Consider the following 15,108-nt stretch of genomic DNA (forward strand, 5'->3'; position numbering starts at 1 on the left):
AATTGGGCTTGGTGGAAATGCAGAAGTCAGAAGATCTATGGTAACCATGGACATGGAATGCTGCCCCCTCTTGTGCGTGGGTAACCAGTGTTTAGAAGCTGTGAAAGCACGACTTTGTGAACAGTGCTGCTGAGTTCTGCTGTCCTGCAGATCAATGATAATGTTGTGCGTTTCATGGATAAAGTGGTTGCCTCTTCGTAATTGATTAGCTGGACTGATTACCTCTCTGGATCATCTAGATCCCTGGACTGGCCGAATGCATTGGGAAGATGGATTATCCCAGAGGGGAAAAAAAAAACCTAGAGCATGCCAAATGACAGCATATTTTCAGCAGGTCTGGAAAATTTGTTCACTGATTAACAAGTTTAATTTCCCAATCCTTATGACACAAGGCAACAAATTTAATCTAACACTTGTTTATGTTTTACATTATTTATCTTCCCTTTTTTTTCCTCGAGTACCCAGTATGAGTTTAAAGGGGATGGCTAGTAACTGATCAGTGGGAATCAGTGGGAATGCTGGGGGATGATTGTTCCAATCCTTGTGGGATTCATTTAAAGGGGATGGCTAGTAACTGATCAGTGGGAATCAGTGGGAATGCTGAGGGATGATTGTTCCCATTTTTGTTGGATTCTTTTAAGAGAACATCATATATCTATTGTTGTGTGAAGATTACTTGTTTCAGAACGGCCTCATATTCAAGTAATGTGCAGATGAATGCCCCGTCACTGTACAGGCATGCTAATCTGGAAACATTAAACTGCACTTTACTTGAATATGAGACCATTCTGAAGCAAATAATTTTCACACAACAATAGATATATATAATGTACTCTTGAATTAATCCCAAAAGGATTGGAACAATCATCCCCCAGCATTCCCACTGATGAGTTACTAGCCATCCCCTTTAACTATTCGGTTCAACATCAGAGTTGATATCTATATTGCGAGCTGGAAACAGATGGCATGCGTTCAGCAAACAAGATAGATTTGTTTCATGATGTGAGTGGTTGGCTCTATCACATTTCCTTGTTTAAACATTAATATTTCGATTCGAGCATAGTGAAATGTCATCTGTCTACAAAACAGTCTGTCACTGTATGTGTTGAGAAAACAGTTCATATTAAAAACCATAGTTCAGTGTACTCTTGACTCCAGTGCAGATGCTTATAATTTAGAGAGTGCCATATGTTTATCCAGTGTGTGTGTGTATGTGTGTTTTAGTTCGCAATGTGCACATACAAGAACGCAATGTACTAAAGAGTTGACTTGCCGAACATATGATTGAAAATGATGATTCCAAATCCATTCCCTGAAAATAGACTGAACCCCATCTATAGAAAAAAGAATGTATTGAAAGGGGTCAGAAATAAGGTTGCCATGGTTATGCATACATTATTACAAGTGTAGTTGTTGATAGCATGAAACATATGCTTTGCCAGAATGACCTGCTCTTTTTTTTTTTTTTTTAAGAAAAAGTCCATCATGATAGTATGTTGATTTGAATGAAACCACGAAAATTAGAAGTAGGTCAAGGAAAACAAAAAGATAACATGTACCAACTGTTTAAGTTAAAAGAGCAAGACACATTGGCAAGTCTGTGTGATGTTGGTGGTGAGCAACTCTCCATTGGGTTTGTACAAAAAAAAATACCATGTTGTGTTGATTTTTCTCCCATGAAAATTTTTCTTCCATCCTTTGCTTAGTACACCTATGCCATACATTATAAGTATTATGTTTTTTGATGTCCTCCTCAGTGGGTACGTTCTGTCTCTCCCAAAACATGTATTTGAGAAAAGGTAATGAAATGTTGTGTACAAAACAAATGGAAAACTGCTCAACACAAGATTACAGATAGATGCCAATTTGCGTTTTTCTATAATGTCTGCAATTGATTTTTTTTTTTCTGTGTCTGATTTCCCCCAAAATTTTCACTGATTTACTTTTCTGATTTCTTTGTTTTCGTACAAAGCAGCATAATTTCAGAATAGAATTTTCCTCTCAATGAAGGAACTTTCAGTATACACAATTTAACTTCATGTACTCTATGTGTACATTATGTCATTGCACAGATAACCACATAGAGTTTTCATTATGCAGCTCACTCTTGCACTAATTGAACATGTTACTGAGTATACCTTCTCAACAAGAACTGTGATGGCACAATATATTTTCTTTTGCCAGCTCCATCAAAGACAATAGATAGTCACTGATACGATAAAGTCTTCCTTGTTTACATGCTCTAATGCACGTGTTTGATAGTCCGTGGATAAGAAGTCAGGGTCAATGAAATTTTCATGACCATCTATTGTGGAAATGGTCTTTGGCATTGTATTTTCTAACATGACCTATACAGTGTACGTGCACAATGCTGTACGTAGATCTGATCAGGTCCTGACCATTACCATGTCCACTCATACAAAACACTCCTTTGGACCAATGACGCAAGTTGTTTTCGGGAGACCTTGATTTACGGTATACAGTAACGGCGTTGACGGAGATGCAGCTGACGTAGAATCTTACATAACAGATGTTTTCCAATTTTCCAAAGATTTGAGATTCATAATGAACAACCTTACCAAACATAGGCATAAATTTATATATATATATATATATATATATATATATATATATATATATTTATATATATATATATATATATATATGTGTGTGTGTATATATATATATTTGTATATAATATAATATATATGCATATTTGTATATAATATATATACATATATCGTATATGATACATATATATACATACATTAAAACAGAACATTTCTTCACTGACGGATATGATTTACATTGATGTATCGACAAAAATGTACACATAAAATTGAATGTATTATTTTCAATTTGTTTTCAAACTTCAAAAAGATTCTGTTTTGGCAATACATGATACGAAGTCATTATGAGTACATATAGTGTCATTACTGTGCCTATTTCATAATGTTTTTAATTATTATACAATTAAAAACGTCTACCTGAGCAAGAGCTGTCACGTTCAGTTGACTAAAATTTGACGCAGTTGACGCAGTACATGAACGTGGTTATTGCAACTTGCTAATTACTGCAAGCTTCCTTTCAAAAATAGCCTCTGATATAATGTATGCAAAACTACAGTCTCTCTACCTATAACAGCATAAGGGTGTGTGTGTGTGTGTGTGTGTGTGTTTGTGTGTGTGTGAAACTTGCTCAATATGGGTCAGAAGTGATGATAATTAGTACTATAGGTCACTGTGTCCATCTCTGTTTTGGCACCTGAAAGGAGTCTTTTTGTTTGCAATTACATAATCGGAAATTTTCTTTCAGGAGAAGAAAGTGATCAATCAATATTTGCATCAAGTGTAAAATCCAAGCTCCGCCTGTCCAAAACAGCAATATGTATTATGAAATGTTTTCACGAGACCTCCCCGCACCTTCATCCTGAAAGGATAAAAAAAAGGAACGCATCTCAGCGTTTCAATCTCTTTCTCGAGGTCGTTTTAATTCTCTTCTTCACGCCTGGTGGTGATCCTCTCTTCATAGAATCCATTGTTGGTCTGAATTATACAGTTACAGTTATCACATCTTAGATACGAATCGCTACAGATACGCCTTAAAGTCATGTCATGTGTTAACGTTCCCACCCTCTTTTATACACACATGAGAGCATTCAAGCATCTGGTAAACCTAAGTGCTTACGACGTAGCAAAAATGTAAGTGGTTGTGCAAACGTTGTATTCTCCGAAGATTAACCAAAGGATAATCCAAGTCACGGACTATACACACCTTGTGCTCGGCCTATAAATAGAGAGAATTCTGGATACGAAAGACAGAGAGAAAAAAACGCTAGCCAACTAAGATGAAATTCTCACTGTGTCTTCTCGTGGTGGTCGCCGTCTCCTTCGGCCATGCCAGCCCGGTCCAACACGACCAGGACCAGGCACTGAAACCCCTTGGCCCGCTGTTCCGTGCTAAACTCCTCGATTCGGACCCCCTGCGAGCGAAGCGAGCAGCGAGAAACAACGGTTTGAGCGAGCAAGACCAGCAGACGATACTTGCCACCCACAATGGTCACCGCGGTGACGTGAGCCCTTCTGCTGCCAATATGGTTCCTCTCGTAAGTGTATGGCACTCTTGCCGCCTGCCAGAAATAATGCGTATACTCGTTATTTTGTTTGTCAAATGGTAATTTCGAAAGATATTTAGTACATTTGTTTTGAATATTTCAAGTCTTATCCACTTGTAATCATGCCGACCTTTTACATTTATGTATATCAGGGGCGTCACCAGCTTTTTTTCAAGGGGGGTGCGTTTTGACAGTAAATGTAACGATATTTTTTGTGGACAAACATTTGGAATATACGAAACTCTCAATCCCTATATTATACACTTTTACTATTTTTTGAGGGAAACTTACACTGATGTCATGAACGCGACCGAGCCCGAGCACGCGGAACGAGCAAGGAGGGAGGTTGTGGGAGGGGGTTGTCCCCTCCCCCCCCCCCATAAATGGATTATGGAATGACGGTGTGAAACGAAAAATTACTGGCAGCAATATCAGGAGAATGGCATAACAATTACATGCGAGCGAGCGGAGCGAGCGAGCTCGAAAATTTTGACATTTTGCAGTCCAGAAACTGCCGTTTGTAGCCGTATTTTTTTGCTTTGGAAATTAAGGGGGGGGGGGCGCACCGGGCGCAACTGCTGGCAATTACTGGCAGCTGAACATCAGATGAATGGCATAACAATTAAATGCGAGCGAGCGAAGAGAGCGAGCTCGAAAATTTTGACATTTTACAGTCCAAAAACTGCCATCTGGAGCCTTATTTTTTTGCTTTGGAAATAAAGGGGGGTAGGGGGCGCACCGGGCGCAACTGCCGGCAATTACTGACAGCAACATCAGGAGAATGGCGTTACAATTAAATACGAGCGAGCGCAGCGAGCGAGCTTGAAAATTTTGACATTTTACAGTAAAAAAAAAAATGCCGTTTGTATACTGTAACTATATTTTTTCGCTTTGGAATTTAAGGGGGCGCATCGGGCGCAACTGCTGGCAATTACTGGCAGCAATATCAGGAGAGCATAACGATTACATGCGAGCGGGCGGAGCGAGCGAGCTTGAAATTTTTACATTTTACAGGCCAAAAACTGCCGTTCTTAGCCTTAGTTTTTCGCTTTGGAAATTAATGGGGGGGGGGGGGGACGCACCGGGCGCAACTGCTGGCAATTACTGGCAGCAACATCAGGTGAATTGCATAGCGATTCAATGCGAGCGAGCGAAGAGAGCGAGCTTGAAAATTTTACAGTTTACAGTCCCAAAACTACCCTTCTTAGCCATAGTTTTTCGCTTTGGAAATCATAAGGGGGCGTACCGGGCGCAACTGCTGGCAATTACTGGCAGCAACATCAGGTGAATTGCATAAATATTCAATGCGAGCGAGCGAAGAGAGCGAGCTTGAAAATTTTGACATTTTACAGACCAAAAACTGCCGTTTGAAGCTATATCTTTTTTGCTTTCGAAATCAAGGGGGCGCACCGGGCACAACTGCTGACAATTACTAGCAGCAATATCAGGAGAATTTAAATGTGAGCGAGCGCAGCGAGCGAGCTTGAAAATTGTGACATTTTACAGTCCAAAAACTGCCGTTTGTATCTATATTTTTTCGCTTTGGAAATTAAGGGGGCGCACCGGGCGCAACTGCCGGCAATTACTGGCAGCAACTTCAGGAGAATGGCATTACGACTAAATGCCAGCGAGCGGAGCAAGCAAGCTTGAAAATTTTGACATTTTACAGTCCAAAAACTGCCGTTTGAAGCTATACTTTTTCGCTTTGGAAATTAAGGGGGGGGGGGGACGCCCGGTGCACCCCTCCCCCTGGATCCGCTACTGGTAGTCAAGGGTGTCGGTTTATGTTCATGACTGGGGGAGGTATGACCAGCGAGGTGGCGTCGAAGTGACCAAGCGGGGGAAGGATGTCCAAAATCTGCACTTCAGAGCATCCCCTAATTGTGCGTGTTTGTTTGTGTGTGTGTACTATATACATGGAACAGTTAGGAATTAGCCCAGGTCAAGTCTTTTTATTGGCAATGCAAGACATTTCTATATAGACTAGTATGTAAAGCAACACTGCAAAATCAATGATCTAGCTTTGATATAACGAAGCGTAAGGTACAAAGGTGTACATTCTACATCACATTGCGCAACATTGCATCGACTCTTTTTGCCGTTCGGATGTTCTGAGTACACTGCGTACATCCTGCTTATATGCAGAATGCCAACCAGGAATCACGTTGAATCACAATTATTTGTCAGCTCCGGGCTCTTTGAACAATGTTTCACACTATATACCTATTTAATTATGGTTAAAAGAAATCATAGAAAAATATCTTATTTCTTGATCACCCTTTCATTTAAAAGCAGTTTACTAACCCTCGAATTACTATTTTGGTAAGTCTTTTTTTTTTTTTTTAACCAGCGGATTTTTTTTTGGGGGGGGGGGCACCCCCCCCCCCCCTCCGTGGTTACGCCACTGCTTTTGGGTGAAATAATTGGACAGATTTCTAACAACAAAGCAAGAAAATCTTATGATTATGTGGGGTGGGGCAAATGATGCGCTTGCCTTCCACTATCTTTATGGGGGCAACATTTTTGTTTTCTTTCAAAAGCAAGAAAATCTCATTTCGGGAATTATTAATTATGGGGGGGGGCAAAATTATAATATGCTTGCCCCTCCAATATTTTTATGGGGCAACTTTTTTTTTTCTGTCCAAAAAAAAAGGTAAGAAAATCTTCTCGTCTCTGGAATTATGGAGGGGGGAGGGGTGGGCACAATGATATGCTTGCCCCTCCATCTTTTTTTTTTTTTTTAATGAGGCTAAGGCTCGCACTTGGGCTTGCAATATGGATTGGTCAGAAGTAACGTATAATAGACCCATACTTGAAAGTAGCACATGTACATGCAAACGTGTACGTGCTCCGCAAACCGTACGGATGTACAGTACGGTCGATAAATAGTAAACACTGTATAGAATACTAGTAGATATGTATAAAAGCAGTGCTGCCAGAACCAGGGGAGAGAATTGTTTTTGCACACGATTTTCTTTTTTTTTTTTTTTTTGTCCCTGGAGTAAAATAAAAGAATAACAAATAGAAAAGAATGATTATTTAGCGTCCGGCGTTGAGATCGCTCGCAGACTGAACGTTTTTTTTTTTTTTTTTTAAGGATCTGAAGGGGGGTACGTTCGCACCCAACGCACCCCCCCTGGTGACGCCCATGTATATTTAGGGCGAGGTTGATTACATTTGGTTCGCACAAATGATAGAACAAACGATACACCGTTTTCAAGATGTACGTTCTATGTACTTACAGATTTTCTTTTCCATGTTTAACGAATTTCAGTTGAGATGCAACATGATTTTTTTTAATGATATACATGTAGCTACAAACGCGAAAGTTTACGTGTTCTCGCTAATTCCTCTAGGTTATCTTGTTTTATGATGGAGGGCTTATAAATGGGAAAATGAAAAGGATTTCAAAATCTAGATTGGATCAAAAATAAAATACACGTAATAAACGTCTATATTCACGGAACATACAAAGATACGTGTTTACATCAATGTAAAAGAAATGACGAAATACATATAAGGCTAAGAAACGTGAGAAGCAAATCAGTTTTTAACTTTGAACTGATGGAGGCTCTTGAAGATCATAAATTTCACTCTTCGAAACACGCACTCACAGGCAGACACTCGCCCACGCATATGAATCAAAAACCGAGGGGCGACCACAACCCCAAGATTACGTATCTATTTTTTTTTTATTGTTCATAGGGGCCTGTTTTATCGGGTATCTTTGGGCACCTAGGTTTGCCGCATTTTAGGTATAAAAAGGCCGTTCATAATAATCATCCGACGTACGTAGATAAATTCATTATATAATGCACTCCCGTTATAACGAACACGACTTTAACTAAATTCCGATTACAACGAAGTAAAAATTCAGGCTGCAACATTGTCCACTCTTTGTAGTTTTATTATAGTTTTTCCCGGCCAATTTTGCACGTGTGTCAGTCCAATTCCTAATTGCTGAATTCAATTTAGCAAAATTTAGCGTAGATATATGTTCGGTATTTCAATTTCATGATCTCTTCATTCAAATTCATTTTGGAGCATTCAAATTACCTTTAGTCTCATTCTAATTAACCCTTTTTCGATTGAAATTCGTAAAACAAGCACAATTTCGTTATTCGTTCGTTCAATTTAGAATGATATAGTCACGTGATCACGAACACAGTGGTGGATCCAGAGGGGGGGCGCAACCGGCGCACGCCCCCCTTTAATTTTCGTTAAAAACAAAGAAAATAAAAAGAAAAAAATGAAATGAAACCCGGAAGTGGCACCAGAAATATTAGTCACGCCCCCCCCCCCCCCCTTTACAGAATTCCTGGATCCGCCCCTGCGGACATGCTGCACTCGTTCATTCGAATTCATTTTTGGGCATTCAATTTAACATCTTTTACAGTCAATTTAGCACGCATGTTTATGCTTTTGTTCTGTCGTTATTTTTTTTTTCAACATATTTATTGTTTTGCAACGGTCATTACATTTCATATTTTCGTATTCAGTTTAGAGATATTAGCAACAGCTTTTTTTTTTCTTCAATGTGCTTATTGAGTCTTCCAGTCCGAAGAAATAACATGAAGTTAATTTGAATGAACATGTTTGGAATTTGACTGCCCATACGCGAAATTGAATGACTGAAATACCCTTTTCGGCCAGTGCTGGCGAATTTGAATGACTGAAGAGCACGTGCCAATTTGAATGCCCGTTTTACGAATTCGAAAGGCGCATGTGCAAATTTCATTGATCGAAATGCTAAATATTGAACGAACAACTTACAGTTTTGAATGACAGAATGTGCAGTGACGAGGATTTTTGCTAAATTAAATGAACTTTCTATCAAATGGACTGACAAAAGTGCGAAATTGCCTGGGAAAACCTATATTTATTTGTTCCGTTATCACGAAATTTCGATATAACGAAAGAAAACTGCCGGTCTGGAGGACTTCGTCATATATAAACGGGAGTCCACTCTAGATGGTATTATATTTTGGATCAAAAATTTGTCTTCCATTGATTGGTTAAAAGAGCTTCACGTGATTATAGGTATTTTGAACTATTTTAGAGTGTTGGTGTGTTTGACACTCCATGAAGTACTATTTGCAAAATGACGTCACTTTTATGACGACATTTTGCAAATAGTATATACTATTTGCAAAATGATGTCACAATCACCCTTCTCTACAATCAAGTGTACGTGGTCCGTCCACGTCCGGTCCCGAATTCTAACTGCGACCAACCCCAACACGCAGTGTTGCAGTGTAACTGTGTACACGGAGCGTCCCGGGGTTAGGCTAAGCCTATGATTTTCACTTTTTATTCAAATTTTTGATCCAAAATATAAAACAAATATACTTTGCCTAGTTTCGAGTTTCTTGTTAAAACTATGGGCCTCGGTGACTCCAAACTAGTACTATTCACTGAGGGGCGCAGCCCCGAAGTGAATAGTACTAATTTGGAGTCACCTCTGCCCATAGTTTTAACAAGAAACTCTCAAGGCCAAGTATATTTGTATAATATGTTTTACAAAATAAGATATCATTACGGCAGCTATTGTTACTGTTCTTATGGATGTTGCAAATTGTAATTAAGACAATTACAGTCCCAGGAACTTGAAGAGGAGATTAAAAAGAATATCTTTTCATAACGTAATTCATGTCATTTTTGTTTCCACAATCTATCACCATCTTTACTATCATGCAGCAATGGGACGCGGAGCTGGCGGCCTCCGCCCAAGCTTGGGCCGACCAGTGTACGTTCAGCCACGACGATTCTTCGGACCGGAGAACGGACGAGTGGTGGTGGGTCGGACAGAACATCGCCTACGGTTTCGGCTACAGTATGACTAGCTACATTGACTCGTGGAACGACGAGAAGGTCGACTACGACTACGCATCGAATACGTGCGCTTCTGGTGCTGTATGCGGTCATTACACGCAGGTAAATTATTATGTGTGATCTCATTGAATTAACCATCAAGCTCGAGAAAAGAATGAACACGGAAACACTCATCCTTTCTCCCAAGCACCTTTCTCACCTATCTCTCCCTCACATACCAATACTAATTCATTTTGAATATGTTTATGATATATATCATAATTTGTATATCATATAATTATATTATAATATACCAGGGGTGTTTTATAAAGCTGTTCGTAAACTTACGCACAACTTACGAGCGACTGGTGATCAGTTGTGATGTGCTATACTTAACAGAATTTCAGTAATTCAGCACAAGAACTGATTACCAGTCGATTGCGTAACTTTACGAACAGTTATATGAAACAGGGCCCTGTATAGGTCTAGATATCATGTGCATGAGTGTGTGTATAAAATGCATACACAGAATCAAATCTGTCCCTCGGATAGGACATAGAATGGAGGTCCCGTGTGTGAGAGAGTCACAACTCATGCACGAAAAAGATCCCGCTTCATTCATTCATCGCAAAGAACAGGGTGTTTAACCCGGTGAAGTGGTCCCGCCTCACATCCAACTGGACCCCATGAAAGACCAGCTTAGTGTAGCTGAATATGGGCTATCCAGCCATCTCAGATGGAAATGAACGAACAAACAAAGCTAGCTTCTTTCTCTCGACTCAAAAAAAAAAAATCCGCTCTGATATCATGACGTATTTTGGCGAACATAGGTAAACCCAGCTCACATACCGAAATCCCTTCATGAGTTCCAGAGTACGAATCAATTGTGTCTAGAATTTAGAGGGCGTCTCATTTAATAATCGCCTAGTATGCACGGCCCGGTTGCAATGATCACAGCAGCTCGCTCGCCTGTTCGTTAGAAGTATGTTCGTCTGTTTATTGTTCTTTACAGTCCCTCTATGCAGATTAAGGGAAATGTCCATGAGAGAGGGTCTTACTGTATGTAATTCTCTTTATATAGCTGTATGTCTCTCTTCGCATCGGAATAGGCCTCTACACCTGGATGGCGTAATACAAGTGCTGTTCTATAATTAAACATTGGAGATGTGTAAACCTTTTTTTATTTTGGCTACTATCGTTTTAATACTGTAAGCCAATAGGACAACACAACATAACACAACACAACATTTTTCAATTTAGAATGGTTTGTGTTTGTCGGGGCTTTTTCTCAAACTTTACGTTACCTGTCTGGGAAAATCCTCCCAAAATAAGTAGCTCTGATTAATTTGATTTATCCGTTACTTAGGTGGTTTGGGCTGACACGACCTTCATAGGGTGTGGATGGGCCACATGTCCCTACAACTATAAGGGAGTCACGTATCCTTTCGACTACCTCGTTTGCAACTACGGCCCTGGGTGAGTAACTTGTCATCACACAACCTAATACTAGTACGTGTATCACGAATATGAATGCTTTGAATATGTAAAGGCCCGGTCACACCGCCAGAACTTTGCTGGAGCGTTCCTGGAGCGGTGGAAAAAAAATTCATTACCGCTCGTAACCGTTCACCACCGTTGAACAGAAGTTGGCCCCTGTTAAGGCAACGCCGTATACGCTCGGCCACCGCTGATGGTCCCTCCTACCGCTCCGAAAGTAAGCTGCACAAAATATTGCGAGCGGTGAGGAGCGGGTAATTTTCCGCTCCGGCAAAGTCAAAACCGCTCCAACAACGCCCAGTCAAAGTTTGGCACCGCTAGATGCAAGTTCGTGGACGCTTGGGTCCGCTAGGCCAACGCAGAAATCTTGAACGCTGGACAACCGCTGCTTCGCCAGCTTTGCCCGAGCGGTGATTAAACGTTGCACAAACTTTGGTGGAGCGGTTGTAAGCGTTTTACGAGCGGACACGGGATTGCTGGAACGGTGTCGGGCGTTGAAGCAGCGATCCATTGCGGTGATGAACTTTGGTTTGGCGTTGGTATGGAAGTGTCGGAGCGGGACCAGAATTTGGCTATAAATACGGGGAGAAATGGACCGGGAGCCCATTTGGAATCAAGCTGCCGTTGAGTGCAGACCTCATTTATATCGAATTTGCTCAAAGTTACAGTAAAACTGTATTACCATGGATGCTGAGAGACTTGCTATGATTGGAGGCTGCTGCCTTTCCTTCTCCAGCCTTCCTCTTCTTTTGTCCACGTGGCATGATGAACTTCAACTATCAACTTCTATCAAAAATCTATCAGAACTTCTGTCAAAGCGATCCGTTCAGCTCCGTATTATAGTCAAAAGCGGTATGCCGCTAAACCAACTTTAAACCCCCGCCGAGCCAACGCCTGCATGCGCAGAACGCCGCTCTATCAACGCTCGCGTCACCGCTAAACCAACGCTCGCTACCGTTAAACCAACGTCTGCTTCAGCGGTGCACCGCTAAGGCAACGCCCATGTTTTCGATTTTTTTTCCCATTTTGTGCGCGGTGACGAGCGTTGTCGAAATTCGGCCCCCTCTCCCTACCGTTCAAGGAACGCTCCAACAAAGTTCGGGCGGTGTGACCGGGCCTGAAATACCTATTTACATGCGTAGAACGTAAAAAGGGACTTTAACTTTTCATATTACTAAAGAGTAAACGATTTCACTGTTTTGCGAAAGCATCTTAAATCTTTCATATCTTATCGTTTTTATACATTTTGGTCCGATCCTATACACCATCGCGACTCTGTGTGTTCGAATTGACTTTTTGCAGTGAGATAAAATTGGACAATAAGATATCTGTCTAATGTTTTGTTGGGGTTTTTTTTGTTCGTTTGTTTGTGTTTGTTTGTTTGTTTGTTTGTTTGTTGAATGTGCTTTTTCTATTTTCCATTTGCAGAGGGAACTTCAATGGTAACAAACCCTACATCAGGGGATCGCCTTGCAGTAGCTGCCCCCAGGGCTACGGGGGAGAATGTGACTCAAACTTGTGCACCTGTGAGTGTTAGATTCTTCTCGCCTTCCTTAACCCTTTTCCTATTATACGAGATTCCAAAGTTCCCAAAGATTCTGTGTGAGCTCTGCTGGTTCTTCGTTGTCATTGAGTTAATTTGCAGTTTAATCAAAAGTTGACTGTATAATAAGCTTGACAGGTCGTCTCGCTGGTCGTAAGGTACATTATTTTTACGTCGTCACGCGGGTCGCTGTAATTATTTCATTGACTTCATTGATTTTTAAAACAATATGTGATATGTTGTGGTGACAATCAATATCATGGTTCAATTTCAACGGCGATAGTTATGAATATATAAAAAGGTAAACAAGTCCAAGTTTTACAAACACTCTTCAAGCGGCGTAGATACCACACTATCAACAGCAGTGACTATAAAATGACCACGACGATTTAGTTGACGACAATGAAAACAAAATGAGTCTCCAGGGACATGCGCAATTGCTTTACTGTCCGCTTCCATCCGGAGACACAACGGGACCGCTGATAAATCTGTTCACTCATTATGAATGAAATAAAACAAGATTCTTTTTTTTTTTCATTTCTTATGAGCTCCCTCGTGGAGATATTTCTTATGAGCTTCCTCGTGGAGACATTTCTTATGAGCTTCCTCGTGGAGACATTTCTTATGAGCTTCCTCGTGGAGACATTTCTTATGAGCTCCCTCGTGGAGACATTTCTTATGAGCTTCCTCGTGGAGACATTTCTTATGAGCTTCCTCGTGGAGACATTTCTTATGAGCTCTCTCGTCGAGACATTATCTCTTATATCTAATAGTAATGTTGCATTTGTTGAAGATTTATTATGGTCTGATTTTATGTCAGTATTGTCTGGGGCATATATATATTTCTTTTCTTTTTGGATAGGGTCCATTTTTTCTCTCTTCTTTTCTTTTTCTTTTTAAAGCAACAACATCATATTTGTTTAAATATATCTTGGCTTTCTTTAACTCTTCTGGTGGTTTGAGTGCCGATCGGCAGAGAGAAGCGTTGTACGTACTTTCCACTGTCTCTGACACAGGAAGGGTTAATATCTTGGAAAGCTTTTTATAAAACACGTGAACGTTGTTAATTGATACATTAGCTCCCCGTGTACGTTTCCTCACTTATTTCTAAGGTAGATGTTCGAGCATGGAGGATAATCTATCCTATCCTTTTGTTTTGCAGTGAGTCTCTGATTTTTACGATGCTTCCTTATTCGTCTTTATTTATTGAAAGTTTGTTTTACGCGTCATTTTGCTCTTATATTAATTATGAGATTTCTAGTTGATGACACAGGATAATTATTATGATATTGTTGTCATACACTCTAAGTCAGACTCTTATCCCGTTAAAGTATATTATTTCCTATCAACCATGAGAAAGGGGAAACATCTTCTTAATACTGTATTGATGCCAAAACATCTATGAAAAAAAGAAACAATTCAGAGTTTGAGAGCCGCTCACAACAGCTTAAAATTCTATTTTCTTTCCATTGATTTTGGCAAAGAGTAAGAGAGAGTAAAAATTATTCCCCCAATTAATACTTCTTTTGTAATCTCTCTCTCTCTCTCTCTCTCTCTTTGTTTCTTCCTCGTTTTTATTTTCTTCAGTGGGCTAGACAACGCGGAATGAGAAGAATAGAGCTCGGTGGCGATCATCCTGTCAGGCAAATAATGTTAAACGACGACTTTTTTGTCAACGACGAAAGAGTACTATTGATATAATGTAAAATCGATGTAACCGGCCTATGAAAGTTTGAGAAAATCAAATAAATTTATATAAGACAGTTTGGATGTCTTGAAGTCCATTATGTTTTCTTTTAGTAACGCAGTGAAAGGTCTCATTATTAAGGACATTCCTCATCAAATGTTATACATATTTCTTTGACTAACTCCTCTTATGTTCTATGTAAGCTGTAGAAGAAATACAGATGCCGGCGCTCTCTTACGCTGAGAGGATAATCATTATACTGTGGAGGTGGGGAGGGTGCATAATCTTTGATAAAAGAGAAAAGAAGAGATCGGATAAGGGATTGATATTGGTATATCATGTCTATTTTGTCTATTTTGTTGGCATATGCATTATTGCATGCTGCACAGATTCTTTGTGAATTAAAATGCTTCATAATAATTATCTGTCAGTGTGCACACATGGTTTTGTAAGTTT

General features: G+C 40.0%; 1 protein-coding gene across 1 annotated transcript; it reads left to right on the forward strand.

Annotated features, from left to right (window-relative positions):
• The first annotated feature begins 3,847 nt into the window (after positions 1 to 3,847).
• LOC139739689 (peptidase inhibitor R3HDML-like) lies at positions 3,848 to 12,959 on the forward strand. Its single transcript, XM_071650301.1, has 4 exons — positions 3,848 to 4,105; positions 9,812 to 10,048; positions 11,292 to 11,401; positions 12,851 to 12,959. The coding sequence occupies exons 1-4, from the start codon at positions 3,848 to 3,850 to the stop codon at positions 12,957 to 12,959; spliced, it is 714 nt and encodes a 237-aa protein (XP_071506402.1).
• The last annotated feature ends 2,149 nt before the right edge of the window (positions 12,960 to 15,108 follow it).

The sequence above is a fragment of the Diadema antillarum genome, unplaced genomic scaffold (genome assembly GCF_040938485.1).
Source record: "Diadema antillarum isolate AM-2024a unplaced genomic scaffold, OU_Dant_1.0 scf00000029, whole genome shotgun sequence".
Taxonomy (NCBI): Eukaryota; Metazoa; Echinodermata; class Echinoidea; order Diadematoida; family Diadematidae; genus Diadema; species Diadema antillarum.

What these genes read in the sequence shown, in the direction of transcription:
- LOC139739689 (XM_071650301.1), top strand. Translation starts at nt 3,848, where the DNA reads ATGAAATTCTCACTGTGTCTTCTCGTGGTGGTCGCCGTCTCCTTCGGC. An exon ending in CTGCCAATATGGTTCCTCTC is followed by an intron (nt 4,106 to 9,811) that starts GTAAGTGTATGG and finishes ACTATCATGCAG; the next exon opens with CAATGGGACGCGGAGCTGGC. An exon ending in TATGCGGTCATTACACGCAG is followed by an intron (nt 10,049 to 11,291) that starts GTAAATTATTAT and finishes TCCGTTACTTAG; the next exon opens with GTGGTTTGGGCTGACACGAC.